The following is an 18,024-nucleotide window of genomic DNA, read 5'->3' as shown; positions in this document are numbered from 1 at the left end:
CTGTAGAGGGCAGTGTCACTGGCCCTCATATGTGGGATCCAAACCGGGGCCCTCTGGCATCCCAAGCCAGCTCTTAACCAACGTGCCACTTGACTGGCTCCACATTTTTTTTAAATTAAATTGCCAGTTACTCTAAATTTTTAGGGACTTACTTTTTATTTATTCTCTTCATTGATGAATAGGGACAGAGAGGTAGAAAAACATTAAAATGGTGGAAAACCCAAACAGATTTGAATTGGCAATGTGATTTTTGTACTTTTAGCTATATAAAGTATATGTCTCTTTGGAAAATCTTATATACTGAAGTTACAATATAAAGCCACTTAGTAATAAACTGACCAGTTCATCCATCTTGACTTCTGTCTCCATTCTTGGAATGGCCATCACCATCCAAATACCAACAAAACTGACTTTCTCCTATGATAATGGTACTGCAAAAATGCTTCAGAGTTCTTACCGGGAGCAAACTAAACAAAACCAGAAACTGCTTACAATGTCTATAAATTACTTGTTAGAAAGAATTCACACAATGAAAACTACTCTAATTAGGACTTTCCTATCATTTAAAAATATCCTTTTTTTTCTGATTATAAAAATGATGTAGTTGGGTTTTGGTAGAAAATGTGGAAAATGCGTAAAGGTACAAAGAAGAAAATAAAAAATAGCCAGTTAGCTTATTTTTGTGTATATGCATTGTATGAGTGTGCAGGTGTGTACGACTTGGTAGCATAATGTGGCTTCATGCTTACGAGTGGAGGGGCTCTCAAGTGGGGAGTGCAGGCTCCCAGGTCTGGATGCCTGAGTTGGAATCCATGCTTAGCTGCTTGCTAAATGTCCTACCTCAACCAAGCAGCTCAACTTCTGTTTGCCTTTTTCCTTATCTATAAGACAGGAATAATTAATATTTACATCTTTTTATTGTAATAATAGCTGAGTTAATTTATGTAAAACACATAGTGAAGTTCCAGGGCCATTGGCCACCATTATTGCTATCTGAGAAACAAGTTTTATGTCATAGATAATTTCCAGCAGACTCCTCTGGTGGTTGCATTCAGGTTTACATAACATTCATATATAAATCTTTGGGAGCCGTGTTGCTTAATTATCTAGCATAGATTCTTAGGAGTAGAAATATCTAGATTGAATAGTTTGACTATATTTGAGAGTTATTTATTAAGTAAGAATATTACCTCACAGGCACAGTTCTAGGAGCTGGGAAAATAATAGTGAGCCAAACAGATCCAGAGATAGGAGAGTATATGGTCTGAAGAAGGCTCTAATTTTTTTTCAAATACATTTCTACTTTTCTTATTTAAGGTTATGTTTGGAACGATCCCCTTTTACTCACAGATTTATGTTGCAGACTTCATCATATACTAATGTTTTGTGGTTGTGGTTACTAAGATTTATTCTGAGCTATCTTTCTCACCCATAGACAACTTGTCAATAATTCTAAAGTGCCACTTTTTTTCTAATTGTAACTTTATGCTGCATTTTCAAATCAGGTCAGTGTGGTGCTCTTTATCTTCACCAAATCGATTTCTTCAAAAGAACTTCAGAATCATGTTCTCAAGTTCCAAAATTTTATGAGTGGCTAGTGATTGGAATTTCATTAAATCTATTCATTATTTAAAGACAAAATAAAAGGTTTACGATTTAGAGTGAAAGAAATGTATATGTCTCTTGCTTTATTCCAATCCTCTTTTGTGTCTTCATAAAGTTTTGCATTTTTTTTCTTATGTATTTGGTCGGCCCTTACCTAGAGAGAGTTTTAAAGACAAATAGAATAATCCTTACTTGTTGATTATCCTTTGTATTTTTAACAATTTTAAATTGATACATAGGTGTTCTAGTATCTGGGACACATATTTTATTGTAGATTCTACCTTTAATCCACAAGAAATGTTATTCTTTATTTTGCTTAGTGCTTTTCTACCTTAACTGTAATTTTGGCTGATATCATATTCTATTCCTACTTTTTCCTACTGTTTGCCTGGTAACTCTTTGGACTTCTTTGAAGAAATGTCATTTTGATTTAGATAGTTCTCTTCTATTTATCATGTTATTGGATTTTATTTTTAAACACATCCTGAAGATGTTTGTCTTTTAATAGGCAAGTTTAAACAATGTATTGCCATGATAATGTGGTTGGAAATCTGTCACTTTATTTTTTGCTTTCCATTCTTTTCTTTATGGGTTATATATTACCCATATATATAGGTCTGTCTGCATGAAGAGACTTTTTGGGGTATTTGTTTCCAAGAAGTAGCGTTCATTTATATTATCTAATTCAAGAATTAAATGATGTCCTTTGATGACTTTCAATATAATATACAAAGTTTCTTTCCTTCTGTTACAATATTGTCAATATGACAGATATATGGTTTTAGACTTGAATTATTATTAAAATATTTTCCACTATATATCTTCTAGCTACCATTTTTATATTTCCAGTTAATTCTGAAACCATATTTTCAACAATTATTTACATTTAGTTATGGGTTTAACTGGTTTCAAGACATAGTAAAAATTTTTTATTTTTAATTTCCGTTGCTCTTTAAGTAGAGTGTAGTGCACATCCATGTTGCACAGAACACCCTCCCGCCGTATACTCCCCCCCCCAAAAAAAAAAAACAGGACAAAAAACACAAAACCTTGGACTCATCCATGATTTTTTTCCCATTTCACGTCTATATCCGTCTGCAAATCTCAACATCTTGAACTGCAGAGTTTGGCCCCATTTTATGACCTCCATGTCTACCTATCACTCTAGTTCAGCCCATCATTATCACACATGACAGTTATTGCAATAGTGGCCAATCTGGTCCCCCTTCCAGGTTAAAGTGTTAAGTCACACCATGCATCTCCTCCGCGGCTCCACCTCTCACTCAGAGCAAAACCCAAACATATTTCCTACTCTTGTGGAACAAGCACTCTGTCCTCCACTGACCTCCTGTCCTCGTAGCCCCAGCCACACTGGCCTTTTGCTGTCCTGTCCAAGAAGTTGGTGGCCACCTTTTTATGATAATCTCACCCCTTAGAGAGCTGTCCCCTGGCACCCCCCTGGTTTCCTCCCCCAAACCTCCTTACTGAAGAAGCCTTCCTGGGTTATTCTGCATAAATTACACTCCACCTCTTTCCCGTCCCTGCACATAAATTGCTGTGTGCCTTCTCTTAAGAGTTGTAGAATATAAGACAACAGTAACCCTAAAGAAAAAGAGCTACTATAGCTAACAACAACAACAACAAAACAAAACAAAACTAAGTTCCAAACAAATAATTATAGAAATTTACCCTTAAATACAGGCAATGGGATTGATAGCCGAGGGCGTAAGAAAAAGTTCAGACTTCTGAGTTACGGCAGGCATTGAGAGCAAATTGAACAGAGACCATATTAGGGATTTCCAAGACTGAGGCTAAGTGGAGACAAGTGGGGTGAGCGGGCATTCTGTATACGTCTGTATTCCTCTGTGACTTGCCATGTTCATGAGTCAGTATATTTTACATTCCACTGCTGTTAAGAGAAGTTATAAAGAAGTTATTACGTGGGGAACGTTTTGATGAACCAAAGCATCTTCTCGATTTTATTGTTTCCATTTCTGCCAATGCCATGTTGAGCTCATTCGTGTCACAAAAGCATGTGCAAGGCAGAACCGACTACACTTTATACTGGGGTAGCTTTGGTCAATTTCCTTGATAGATCGAGCACCCATAACCTTTATATTAATAATTTTTATTTCATTTTCATGTGGAAAAACAATGAGATTAGCAAATTGTGGCTGTTATCTTTTATTCCTAAATCACCTAAAGATCTATAGTGCCCTCTTCTAGAAGACAAATTAAACAAGGACCAAAGGTTGGGAGCGATTTTCCCAATTTTTGCATGAAACCTCTGATCCAAAATTTGTGCTTTTGTATTGGTTATTGAAATATCAGGGAGAGAAAGTGCCCATTGAGTGCTTTGAAAATTACGTATTTTAATTAATACTTAACATCATGCCAGCTCATCATTTATCCCTGTAAATGAGTGAGCACAAATCTTTCTCCCTGTTAAGCAGGTAACCTGTCAAGTTCACAGAACCAGATGTGCGTTTTGAACTAAACTCTCTTTACTGCCAAAATCGAGTATTTTAAACTGCACAGTTTTCTGATAAAAGGAAAATCTCACCAACAGAGGGCTGGAAAAAAAAAGATGTGGCAGCTCAGAAAGTTGTTTGGCATTGAGAATATAGAGAAAGGTGGGAAATCTTTTGGCTGTCTTTCTGTGTCCTGAACTTCTATCTCCTCGCTTACTACATTAAACCAATGTAAGACTTTTAAAAGAAAGAAAGATAAAAAACAACTCATCAGGGAATTAGGCAAGGTCTGAAAGTGACTTTTTTATGTGATGGGTTATCAATTATCATTTTGGCACACTTATCTCATTTTATCAAATAGTTTGTATGGTCATTGAGGATAAGGGCATTTCTTGTGTGTGTGCATCTTCTATGTCACTTACTGTGTGCCGTAGTAATAAAGCACATAAGTAATTGTGATAGCGATTGTTGGTGCAGAGAGCATGTTAAGCCGCTAAGTTGCATGGCCAAGTTCAGTGTTTAGCTGAGTGCTATGGGACCAAGACTAGTTCCCACAGTGTAAGAAGACTTTTTCTTTTCAGTCCAGTGGCCCAGTAGGTAGTTAAAAACTTAACCAGGCTAACATGACTCTCCCCTTTCCTGGCCCACTCGCTGACCTATACACCTGGCTCCCGAGAATCTTACATTCAATTGCTCAGGGGAATAACACTTTGAGTAGTTCTGAGGGCAAGTTATAAATTATCATCTGAATCTGAAATGAGCGTGTTATATAGAAGTACTTGAGAAAACTCTTTGGAGGGTAAAAAAGAAAAGATTGAAAATGTAAAGTTGGAAATGTCTGTGGTTAACCACATAATTCAAATCTAGTAAATAAACTATTTCCTGAGAGAAATGTAGTTACTTTGGAAGCAGTCTGTACTTTCGAAATCACCATTTAAAATCACCATGTACCGTTCAGCATTTAAAATATAGTGATTTACCGAAGGGTCCCCAGGGTGGCCTGGGTGCTCCAGGGTTTCTCGGATACACCTGAGGGGTCCCCAAAGAGCAAGTGGAATATTTGAAAGGTTTATCTCACCGTGCGTGTCTATCCTAAATGTAATTTTTGAGGCATCATTTTCCACTCAGTAGCTTCAATATTTTCACATCATTTTAGTTATGTGATACCCTTCAGGAAGAGATACAAATTCAAAATGCTTCCAGGACCCCACCTTTTTTCATCTGATTTGTGGTACCCATCAGAGGTCAGCAAACTACACCCATAGGACACATTTGGCCCACTACCTGTTTTTGCAGTTAAAGTTTCACTAGAACACTAACATGTCCATTTCATTTCTGTGTTGCCTGTGACTATCTTCATGCTACAACAGCTACAGCAGCTTCATGCTTCATGCTACAACCGTTGGGGAGCTGTGACAGATGGTATGGGCCCCAAAGCCGAAAATATTTCCCATCTGGCTCTTTAGAGAAAAAGTTGGCCAACCCCTGGTATATATTATTATACATTAGTCACAAGCCCAGGTATCCCCACAGATACCATAGATTCCTTTCTTCACAACAGTCACATAATCCGGGATACATAAAATACATTTCATTGGAATGAAATCTTGTTTCCAAAGAATTTAAGGGAATACTCATTCTTCAAATTCAGTATTTGTGTCTCAGATTTCCTTCCTAGAAATTCCCACTTAAAGAAATATACACACACATTCAAAAAGTGTTCTTTTATTAATTCTAGTAACATATATTGTATAAATACTCTATTTTTATATGCCCTTTTACAATCACGATATAACTTAAAAGCTTTATCATTAGAAAGAAATGTATAAAAATAAATATGTTATTATAGGCATTTATTACATACTATAGTCCTTCTTAGAAGGAACACACAAACCAATACTTATAAAGTACATAGAATTTATAGTAACATATTTTACTATATACATATGGAAAAATTCATTCTCTTTCATAGTAGAAGAGCTGAACAGACATTCACCAGGATATGACTGTTGGACCAGCTGCTGGGGATGGACCTGCTACCCCTCAGCAGCCTCCCCACCACGAGACAAAAATGACCTCACTGTCCCCAAACACTGGGGACCCGCTTCTGCACACCCCATTCTTGTTCTGGCATTATATCCTTTTTGAGTGATCTTGCTGACTTTCTGGAGATTCAAACAGAGTCTTCACATCCACATTCCAAAGGTAGGCTTACACAAGGAAGAAAGAAAGGTGGGAGGCACCGGGCTTGAGGTGCCTCCCGTGGGTTTTTACCAGCACCAGTTATATCGCTGCTTTTTTTCCCCTTGTAGACTTAATGCATTTTTACAAATACATGGGATTGTTTCTTTGTCAACATGAACTCACACATAAAAACAGAAGACCAGCACAGAAAGGTAAAGATGGAGTCATTTGATGTTGCTAAACATTTCTCCAAAGAATTCTTGAATTCTTAACTCTCGGAAGAAAGGGTGGTGGCATAAATCTTCTCTGAAACCATAGCAACCAAAACCAGTGCTGGCCCAAGCTCGCATTTGCACTCCTTTCTCCCTCCATTGTTAGTGAGGTAAAGTAAGCCATGCCTTAAGCTACACATCTCACATTTCTCCTGCTTTGCATTTCCCACCCCCCTCGATATAAAGTGTTTAATCAGTACCAGGAAATAGGGATTCTAATATGTGTTAAACTTATTTTGACAATTGTGTCTATTTAAAAGAAAACAACAAAAAACATGTCATAATGTATTTTAAAAGCATGTCAAGATGTAAGAAAAATAGTAATAATAATAACGCCCTGGGGCTTTATCATGCTATATTTTTCCTCAGAGGTTAGTAACCATGGTAACTACCCTATCAAATTTGTAACTGGCGGGTATTCTGATGACCTAACTTCTTTTCTACCTACCACTACACTCTGAACTCATCGATACACCTTGTTGATCACCAACAAGTTACACTGGGTCCCTTCAGCCTTCTGGGTTTCAGTGCCTCAGCCCTTCTTCCCTCATCTTTCCCTCAACACTGACCCTGCTTAACTGCATTCTTCGATCGTGCAAAAGTCTATGTAATGTTTAGGTTTCTTTAAAGGGTCGCAGCTCTCATGAGCCAACACCCCCCCATCATGGGACAGACACTGCAAGGTTCTCTTTTTGTAACCCTTCCCGCAAGTCTTGGAACATGGCGACCAATCCCCCAGCTGCCAGTGGGGGCAGGGCAGGTCCGCGCAGGGTCGGCTGCTGGCGGGCTTCACTTCCTTCGCACACTCCGAAGCAGGCTGCCCGTTGAGGTCGCGGCACTCTACCAGTCTCCTCTGCCAACCCAGTCCACAGGACTTGGAACATTCCCCCCACTCCTCAATGACCCATTCTGAGAAAGTAGGGATGGCATTGAAAGATTCCTTCTTCTTCTTCACGAAATAGGTGTATTTAATTTTCGGCCGAAGGGCATTGCCCACTGTAAGGACCTGGAAGGTTAAGGGCTCTTTGAGAGGGCTAAAGCTGCGAATTCTTTCCAAGGTTGCAGAGGAGCCACTGTACCTCAGGACACTCCCTTTGTATGTGATGTCTTGCTCTAAAGTGGACAAAGTGAAGTCACCGTTCAGGATATATGTGCCATCGGCAGCTTTGATGGCAAGGAAGCTTCCAGTATTTCTGGATCCCTTCTGATTCCGGTGTTTCACTTCAATGTTTGTGGCTCCAGTGGGAATCGTGACGATATCATGATATCCAGGTCTGCAGGCAAGAAACATAGACATCAAAATGGCTCATTCGCTGGCTAATTACATTACTTAGCTTGAACCTACTGGATAATCATTGAGAATGTAACTTTTATCATCTGAAATGTAACTTTTATCAGACCTGTGAAAAGGTGCATCTAAATGATACAATCTTTGGGAGTATGGCATTTTGTAACTTACTTGGCACTAGTAACTGATCCTGATATTTTCTTGCACGTAGATCCATTCCCTCCACAAATGCCACATTTATCAAACTTCTTCTTGGAGTCTATGATGCGATCACAACCCGCTTTTACACACTGTCCTTGCACACAGACAGAGGTGGAATCTGGGCTACACGGGGTACCATCTACCACCTGAAAAGGAAAGCACATGTATCTGGTGTCAGACATTCACGAGGGAAGAGCTGACGCTGTGACGACAGAACTTTCCTTCATTGGCATTACATCCCTGCTTTCCTGGCCATCGTAATAAAATAGTGCTCTATACACGTCACACACTCCCCTTCTCTTTGTCTTTTTCTCCATAGTACATATAGACACCTGAGAAAAGGACACATTTCTTGATTATTTTTTTATTGACTTATCTCATTTCTAGCTAAGGTCAATGAAAGCAGAGCTTTTTATCATTTTTTTTTAACTGCTATATCCTCAGTGCCCAGAATAATACCTGGCAATAGGAGGTGCTAAATAAATCACTTGCTAAAGGTTGCATGTGCAACCGGGGAATGTTTTTATAGCCTGTAGTGATAATGACACGTGACAATCACAACCAAATTCCATTCCATTTTCTACTTCACAGCCAGGTGTATTCCCTCAACAAAACAGCAAAATGGTGCTTCAATTAGGTCAATATATGTCCTTAAGTGCAAGAGGTATCAATGCTCAGATTTCCATTTTAGTAAGTCTGTCTGCACATGCTACTGCTAGTCACCGAGTAACAAGCACTTGGGACCATGCCTAGGCTATTTTCCAAAACTGCTGGTTGGTTGCTACATTAATATATAATTTATCTAACCAGCAGTAAAGGGTTCTTCTTTGTTTATCAAAGTAATAATAAGCAATTGCAAGAATTCTAAGTGCTGGGTTCAAGCTTCATTCATAACTGAAAGGAAAACAAAACCCAAAAGCCCTCAAAGCTGGCAGTTGCCAAGGTATCTATCTAGAAGGAAAGGAATTCTACTTTGAAACTGAACATGTTAACATACAAATTAACGTGCATCATAGGTTGCATGAAAAGGTAGCAAGCCAAGGCCTTGGTGTTTAGGCGGGAAATACGTGGAAAAATAACTACCTTGGGCTGCAGAACGAAGAAGTAGCCAATGCTTTTGGCTTGGCAGATGAGCTTGCACCTGTCCTTTGGCGAGACTCCAGCGTACTTGGGTGTCCACTCCATCGCTGGGCCGCTTCCGAAGGAGGCTTTGGAGAACTCATTGTGTGCCTCACATTGTTCCTCTCTAAAGGTTTTTCCTGGAAGGAGAAAGATATGATGATGTTATCCATTTCCATCCCTCCGCCACCTCTTTGTGGACACACCTTTTTCACCTCCTTGCTACTCACCATTGTTATCTGGACAGTCCTCGATGTTACATGACCTGTAGCGCACACGCTTGCCCTCACAGTACTTCCCTCCGTTCTTCGGGACTGGATTATCACATTCCCTCATTGTATACTGAACTCCTCCACCACACGTTCTCGAACAGTCTCCCCAGGGTCCCCATGGCCCCCAGCTTCCATGAACAGGAGTCTAAATGGGGACACAAATCATCAGCGTTAGAATTCCCTACAGAGACTGTGTCAGGGAATAAAAGAAAAACATGAGACAAAGAATCAACTATAAAAATCATCTAGTTTGGGCCCTGCCAGCCAGAGGACAGGTAGCGGTGTTGAACGTGGCATCAGATGTGTTAGCATCACTACGTTCAATTCCGAATTGGGTGCATGTGTTGCAGTAGAAAACTCACATCAAAATGCTTCTTGTCCGTCTTGTTCACACACTTGCCGTTCACACACCATTTCCCTTCTCCACAGTTGGTGCCGTCTGCCCAGGGGAAGTGCTTGGTTTGGCACACCAGCAGCCCGCCAGAGGTGCCCGTGCACCAGAGGGTCGTGCATGTGCTGGCTGCATCCGGGCAGTGTTTGGACTCCTCCCCAAATGTAAACTGGCACTGCCTGTTGGCATCATACAAGGTCCCGGGAAGATCAGAGGGGAGCTGTATGGGGCTCTGGGGCTTGTCCATCAAACATTCCCCTGCAAAGAAAAATGCCCACCAACATTAATAAATGTTGCTTTATTTATGAAAGCACACAGGGGGTAGATCAGTTTCAGAAAAATATTTATCCTAAGAGATAACATATAGCAAAGCGATTTGAGAGCTCTTGAGCTTTGGGGGGAAGATGCCAGAGCGATTAAGATTTTAAGATATTATCCTCATTGGGAGTATTTCTGCATTAACAATGACAGGAAATGACTGCACTACTAAAAATTGAAATTAATGTACGTTGGGAGCTACTTGGCCAGAAGCACTGCCTTTTACTGGAACTGAGATCTAAAAATGTATGCTCTTGGCAGTGAAAGTCATTTTGAAGGAGGGAAAATAAAAAGAACAAAAACAGTCAAAAGAGCAGGTTTAATTAGAGCTCCACATATGGAGGGTTGGGTGCCATCTGGAAAGAGTAGTGGCAGCGTCTTACCATGACCATTATCCAGAAATGAGGTAATCATGTAGGCACTGCAGGGGGACCAGGGCTGGCTGTGGTCCAAGTTGGAAAGCATTGACGCCATCATATGGGAATCCCGGCTGACACCGTTGATGTTGGCACACTGCTTAGCATCATCGTGTGGCATGTTAAACACGTGGCCTAAGAAGCAATCCAAAACCCACATTAAAATATAGGTCATTTGCAGCAATTTTTCTTCCCCCCAACAGAGATTCATCTAACTCAAAGTGACAGTTCTACAGAAAAAAAAAAAAAAGTATTTTGAAGACAATGTCTACTTTTCACAGGGTGTAAACAAATGTGCAAACTTCCAAATGTCCATAGCTCCAACTATCTTACTTTGTATTTTAAGAAAGATGATCATGTTTTGAACAGTTTAGAGAAATATTGCCTGCAGTTTCTAAGGAGCCCTGGAAGCTAAAATAGCAACAGTATCTGCAGACTCTCCCTCTCAAATTAATATATTGTTTATCAGTTTGAATTCATAAATCAGGCTTAACCCTTACTCTGAAAACGACTTACCTAATTCATGGGCTGTGGTGAAGGCAGCTTGTAAACCATCATCTTCTATGACGGAGCAGCTTCTGCTAGGATCACAGACAGTGCCAACATCGGCCATTCCAAGGGTATCACATGTCTGGGTCCCACACAAGTCCTATAAGGAGCAAAGGTATATCCTCATTCATAGGGACACAGCATGGAGTTTGGGATCATTTTGGGCAAGGGTGTATCTTCACATGTATTTTGGAGGATCTATATTCATTGTTGTTGAGCTGTGCTTTTAGGAGTACTCTGTGTGACATGAATCAGGATTTTCCCTAATGCTATTCAAACAGGACTGTAAAACTTGAGCTATTAAAACTATAGAAGAAATAAGGAGATTTATCATGCTAGCAAAGTAAAAAAAAAAGAAAAATGTGAGTGCCCCAAATTGGTGAAACGCTTTACAGACATTTGTTACAAGGCTGACTCCCAAGAGGACCCTGTCATAATTGGTCCTGTCATCTTCTCACCTGTCTGGTGAAAAGAATCGCCGTGTCATAGTGCTCGGCATCCCGGTCACTTGGTGGATTGTGCTGCTTTTGCCAGTTGCAGAAGTTCCGGAGTGTGAGGGCAGCGTTGGAAGTCACTTCTGGTCCCTTCTGTTCCTCATAGATGACCAGAATCTTCACTACCACCAGGCTGATGGAATTCCGGATGCTGGGGTGTTTGTAGAGCCTGGCTGCCACCGAGAACAAGGTGAGAAGGTAGTGCTTCAGGCCACTGCCATGAAACTCGGCCATCGACTGGTCGGCCACGAGCATGGTTTCCACATAACGGGGGCTGGACACAAATCGTTTCTTTCTTATGCTTCTACTTCCTGTAAGGAAACAAGAAAGATAGTTTGCTCAGGTGTAGTCTAGCCAAGAATAGTTACCTTCCCAGACTATATAAGGAAAGCCTGACCAGTCAAAGCAAATAAAACAAAAATACACCTGGAACAACAATAACACAAATATTTGCATCTCTCTTCACTGGAAATGTTATATTTAACATTTTCTCCTTTACTTTAAATAAAAAGGGCCATGTGCTCCTCTGAGGGGGTCAGGTATTTAAAAAAAAAAATATATATATATATATTTGGGTGGGCAGGATTTCTGCTGTCTGCTTTGAAATGCTACAATCAGAGTGAGGCAGTTTGCACATCATCCTACCCAGCTGTAGTAAAAACTTGGAGCAAGGGCAGCAGGCAGCGCGCCCTGAGTCACTCTTTCACAGGCTGGGACCCAAATCCTGAATGAGATCATGGGGCTCCACGTGGAAGGCCCAGGGCAGGGCTGGGGCCTCTGCCAAGGGGCCGGGCCTCAAGGAATCTACCCCCGTGCTGCTCCGCTCTCTCATTCCAGGGGTCCCTGGGGTGCATCCTCCTGCCAAATCCAGGCACAAAGACCACCCACTCTGCCCAGCAACCTCTTGGCCCCACTCCCGCTGCCCCAGGGAGATAAGTTCCTGCCTAGGGCCATGATGGACTATTTAGGAAAAGAGCCCTGGAACTCCTGAGACCCAGCCCCCCGGGAATCTCAACTGGGCTGTACCCACACAACACGACTGCTTCAAGGAGCTGATGTACCGGGGAAAGTGGAGAACTCGAAAACAAGGCATGCGAGCAAGTTAAAGAAGAAAAAAGGCACCAAAGGGAGAGAATGAAAAGAACTGGACAGTAAACACTGCACACACCAGAGAGAGTCGGGAGAAGGTGTAGTGGGAAGGATCATCAGTGACTAACATTCAACCGTGCTTGAGAGCAGAGTTATGGCCGCGAGAGGGAGCGCAAACTGGGAGGCCGGGTGGCAGGCGCGGAGAGGCGGGGCACGCTGGGCAAAGACCTCCCAAGCAGGTTCTGCAGGAGGGCCCGGCCACTGCCACTGCCAGCCAATCGCTGGGAGTCAGCCACTTAAAGGTGGCAGGGGACAGAGGTCAGCCGTGCAGGTTCAGGCTGCACATTCCGAAGTCACCATCGCTCAGCCCTCCATCCCCGCCCTCCTCTGCGCCCAGGGAGCGCGCACAGGCAGCGGTTACAAAACTCGTGCAAAGTTGCAACGTGACCGAAGAACACATACACAATCATAAAAATAAATTAACAGGATGGAAAGAAATTGCACACGCTCATAGTCGACTAAGGTGGAATGAGTTGGATTGACCAACTCTCCCTTCCTGGTCCAAACGCTTCGCCTTAGTCAGCAGAAAATCATTGATTCGTCTGTTCGTTCTGTCTTGACCACTCATTATTCAGGCAAACGGAATTAAGTGTGCTAGCGGGACCTCAAGCCTCATTCCTCCACACCAGGTCCCCGGCCGGTCTGCAAACTGGAGTCTACCCTTAAGTCGCGTGGCACAAATAAAGTGGGAGAGGGGGATGAATGGACAGACAAGTGAGAGTAACTCTTCTGGGACTTATACCTGTTGGCTGCCCCGCGCGCTGCGGCGCCGGGTCCCTCGGCCACCACTGCTCCCCGGAGTCCTTGCCCTCTGGCCCCGCGCCCCTCGAGAGCGGAGTTTCGTCGTCCGTAACCCCGCACTTGGCGCCGCCACCGCCCCGCCGCCTCCGCCGCAGGAGATGGAACTGAGGCTGTGTCGGTGGCTCCTCCCCGGCGGCGGCAGCGGGGGCGAAGCGTACCGTGGCGGCGGCAGGCGCGGGTTGGATGAAGTACTCCTCTCCCTGCAGGTAGAAGGCACCGCGCACGCCCTCGCAGAGGCTGAGAGCCGCAGCCGAGCTGGGGTCGCCGTTCACGGTGCCGGAGTAGAAGCAGTGCGCCAGGTCGCCGACCTGGTCCGGAGGCAGCGCATCGGGCCCGGGTTTGCGTCCCACGGTCTGGAGCGTGAAGCCGGGAGCCAGGAAGCCGCGGTCCGGCTGCAGCTCCAGGTTCAGCTGACCGCCGAAGGCATCTAGGCGGAGGTGCGCTGTGCCGTGTCCGGAGCCGCGCTCCACTGCCGGCAGCACCAGCTCCTCGTCTTCCTCCGCGGGGCGCCCGTGCGCGCCGGGTACAACCAGCAGCGCTGCGGCCGCCGCGAGCAGCAGCAGCCCTGGCGCAGACTGCGAGCCCCGAGACTCCCGCGCTAGCTCGGCGTTCCCCATGTCGCCGCCCGCCGCAGGCCTCTGGAACCCTGTGGGGACCGCTAGCTGCACCCGAGCTCTGGGAGGCACCACGCGCGGCAGCGCACGGAGAGAGGAGGCTATTGTTTGGGTCAGGAGTGCAGAGCCTCCCTGGCCTCTCTCTGGATGGTGAAAGTTAACAATTATTATTATTCTTTGAAAGTACTGGCAGAGCCGACCGCAGACAGGGCTCCCGGAGTCACTTGGGAGGAGGCGCCGCAGTTCTGCCTCGAGCGGGAAGTTTTTCTTCTAGCGCAGAGTTGGTGGCACTGCTCAGCAAGCGCTGGCGGGGTGGCTGCTGCAGGGACAAGAAGCGCCTTGGGACGCCTCCGGGGCTGGGGGCACCAGGCCACGCGAGGATCGGTGCCTGGAGCCCGTCTTCGGCCTCCGCCTTGCCCGCGGTGCTGCTCCCTCGGCGTAGGGCTCTGTCCTCTCGGCCCTACTGGTTGACCTGGCTTTGGAGCGGCCCCTGGCGCGGAGGGTCTTTCCAGCGAGTGCAAGAACCGGGCACCCCAGGCCGCTCTTTTATAGCCTGGGACGAAAAGGCGTCTCCACCTCCTCTCCCCTTCCTCCTCCCTCTTGGCCGCCTTTCCATCCCAAAGACACCGCCCCCTAAAGTCGGTGCTAGACCGAGCCGCGGGCCTGGGGCGGGGGAGGGGAAGACCTCAGTGCTGGCTCCGCGCCACCGGGAAGTCAATCTAGGGGCGGAAGACGCAGGAGGGGCGCTGTGACCAGCACTTTGTAAGTCTGGGGCTGCAGCGGGAAGAAGGTACTCACTTCCACCGCGCTTTCCCCAGGCTGATTTCCAGGACCACCCTCCCTTCCCGCTGGCCCTCGTGTGCCGGAGCGCAGTTCGCGCGTTAGGCTGCAGTTCCCAGAAGGGAAGGTCGGGGTGGAAAACTGAGTCCCTTCTCCAAGATTTCCCTGTCCTGGAGCTGTCCCTGCGTGGTCTCTCTCTCTCTCACCCCCTATTCCCCAGTCTGGGAGATGAGGCAGGGCTTCCCTTTCTAGAAAAATACCCCACCCCATCTTTGCATCTCCCTAGCCTGCCACGCGTTCTCTCTCATCAGCCCCAACTTTTCTCGGGGAAAGCTTGGTTGGCCCAACGCCTCTTGCCGGGGTGGGGGTGGGGGGCGGGTGGAGACAGCCAGGGGATGCTTCCCAGGCTCTGGATTTTGAAAGGCGCATTCCTTGACCTTCACCCCTACCCCTTCCACCGTCATTCCTTCTCCCATCCACCCCTTTAGAGTCTTCCCTGTGGGGCCCCGGGTTCACACTTCCGGAATAGGTGATCTGGAACGCGGCTCAGTTCCCTAGAGCCAAGGGAGGGAATTGCGCTTTCTCTTCATTCGAGAAATAATCAGCTCCCTCCCAGCCCGCCTCCTTCAACCTCGAAAAGTGTGCAGTGGGGAAATTAGGAAGTCGGCATCCTTCCCAGACCCCTCCTTCCTCTTCCCATCAGGAAGCGAAAAGGCTGCATCCGTGTTACAAAAGCGAGAAAAGCTGAGCCTCTCCACCTTTAGGTGCCTAAGAAAAAGCTGGGTAGCACTTCCATCGAAACAGAGGGAGGGCTCAATGACACAGAGGGAGGAAATGTTTCATAATGCTTCCACGGGCGGAAAACCACGGGACAATGGTGAGAATGACCGCCGAATCCCGGAGTGGACCCCGAGCCATTCACACTTGCGTGCTCCACCTTCCTGGCCTTAACCGGGGCTCCAGTCTCGCCACCCAGCCGCCCCTCGGTTTTCACCAAGTTTTATCTCGGCCCTTTTCTCATTCCTCCGCAGGTCTTCCCAACTTCACTCTGTCCCAGCCAAGCGTCCCCTTCAGTCCTCCAACGCTTCCTTCTTCCAATTTTTGCTTTCAGAATACTTTCCAACTTTGTCTTTTTCTCTCAGAGTTCTAGATTGCCTACTTAAAAAATAAAACCCCCAAAGCCTGCTTTCCACTCTAGGAAAGATCAGATGAGAAAGAACCGCACAGAGCGACAAAAACTCTTCATTCACTCTTGGTGAATTCATTCGTAACAACCCTTGGTCCCCACACATTTAGGAAAGGATGCCTTCTTAAACATCATTTTCTTGTTCTAAGGTCTCTGTCATAGTTAGATGCTGAATGACCAACCCAGGAGTTACCTGTATGTTTTAACAAGGTAGCTCAAGATATCAATGTATCTCAATGACCAGCTTTTCTCTTTTCTTTGCTCTTCTACTCTCCCACCATCTACCATTCTGACACTGTTTCTGCCTGCCTCCTCTTGCCCTCTCTCTCTCTTACAGCCTCTCTCACGCCATTCCATTTCTCCTTCACGTTTGATGCTGACAGACACGCTCATGAGCTGCCGCACTCATTCCCACATTCTGTAGCCTAACTCCTTGTGCTCATCTCTGAACTAAGAGATCTACTCCTCTCTGTTTCACAAGTGTCGTTTCCCAAAACATTCAAACATCCCTACTTCTCAGTTTGGTTTCCATTTCTTACATCTCCCTTCTCTGTTACAGGAGGTTTCTGACCATTACATTTTTAATTTCATTTTCTTTGTTCTTTCTAGCTAGAAGAAAGGTTAGATACTTGGGAGAACATTTGAGGAAAAGCACTTTACGCTTATGAGATACTGGCTGCGGAACTATGAAAACATGATGGCGAAGCCATCAAACATATATTTTCAAATCTCTTTCCTGGAAGAAGGTTCTGAGGCTTTGAGATCAAGATTTCAGATAGTTGAGGTGGCCCCGGGGGCTGAGAGAGCTAACATACCAGTTAGGGTAAAGGTGAATTCCTTGAATTGGGACACACTAGGAAATTCACAAGACCAGCAGAAAAGGTGTAATTTTCTAAAAACTCATGTAATATATTCCAAATTGTCACCTCCCCTACATCAACTTTAACTTTTAAAATCCATGAATGCAAGTTTGGTCTTTAGTCCATGTCTGACCTCAGTGCATCCTTATGGGAAGTTTGTTTAATTCAAGACATAGATTTCTAATCTTGAATGGTTGATTTCAAATACATCATAATTTTTGCATATTTTGTGTTGTCTATCCAAATGGAGCTGAAAAAAAAACCAGAGAGCTAAAGGCAAGCCGATGGCCAGGAACATGACTTTTTTATTCACTGGGTTTCTCTCCAGATTTCTGTTCTTTTGCATAACGACTCCAATCTGTCCTGCACCTGTAGTTCTGGGAAATGATTCTTTTTTAATCGCTTCAACAGAGGCATGGATGCAGTAATTGCCAATTACTAAGCTCGAAAAACTGCATCCATGCTCAGAAGAACATTTAATCTACTTAGTTTTTTTTTTTTTTTGAGACCAGCACTCTTTGGGTGTTTGTGGCTACACAAGTATATAAATATAACATGTGTATATTGATTGACAAAGTTGTGAATTGGAAAAGTATTTTACTGTGGAAACAAAACCAAAAGAAGCAAAAACGTGTACGTGGGACTAGTAAAAAATGACATGTGATCTTGGGCCCTTGTTAGTAAGTTTCACACTCCCCCTCTTATGAAATGTTTGCTCCTTGAATTGAACATGTACCCAAAAGATCACATGCTGTCCTAAGCCCTACCATATTTCTAGTTTTCTTTTTATCAAATACATATGTACTTATATAATCATAAATCTTAATGTTTGTAGACCTTAACAAATTTTTATTTGTAGAGATGACCTAACAAAAGTTAAAATACTTGATATAAAAATAGTCTTATCTTGAACAGTTTGACCTTTTTTTTTTTCTTTTTTTCTTTCTTCCCTTGCTACTTATTGGCAGCTTAGCGGCAGCTCAGCTCGGGCCGGGCATCAAACTGTTGTCGCTCAGAGCTCAGTTTGACCTTTTAAAAGCCTTCTTGTCCTCTA

General features: G+C 44.3%; 1 protein-coding gene across 1 annotated transcript; it reads right to left on the bottom strand.

Annotated features, from left to right (window-relative positions):
- Nucleotides 1–6,371: 6,371 nt before the first annotated feature.
- Nucleotides 6,372–14,661, bottom strand: ADAMTS1 (ADAM metallopeptidase with thrombospondin type 1 motif 1). Its single transcript, XM_019662017.1, has 9 exons — nucleotides 13,472–14,661; nucleotides 11,545–11,891; nucleotides 11,054–11,186; nucleotides 10,505–10,672; nucleotides 9,775–10,061; nucleotides 9,371–9,557; nucleotides 9,105–9,280; nucleotides 7,992–8,167; nucleotides 6,372–7,806 (listed from the first exon to the last, which is right to left on the bottom strand). The coding sequence occupies exons 1-9, from the start codon at nucleotides 14,145–14,147 to the stop codon at nucleotides 7,107–7,109; spliced, it is 2,850 nt and encodes a 949-aa protein (XP_019517562.1). The 5' UTR covers nucleotides 14,148–14,661; the 3' UTR covers nucleotides 6,372–7,106.
- Between the last annotated feature and the right edge of the window lie 3,363 nt (nucleotides 14,662–18,024).

This window comes from Hipposideros armiger, unplaced genomic scaffold, assembly GCF_001890085.2.
Source record: "Hipposideros armiger isolate ML-2016 unplaced genomic scaffold, ASM189008v1 scaffold_363, whole genome shotgun sequence".
NCBI lineage: Eukaryota > Metazoa > Chordata > Mammalia > Chiroptera > Hipposideridae > Hipposideros > Hipposideros armiger.
Note: the sequence above shows the minus strand (reverse complement) of the source record. Positions and strands in the feature narration are given on the sequence as shown.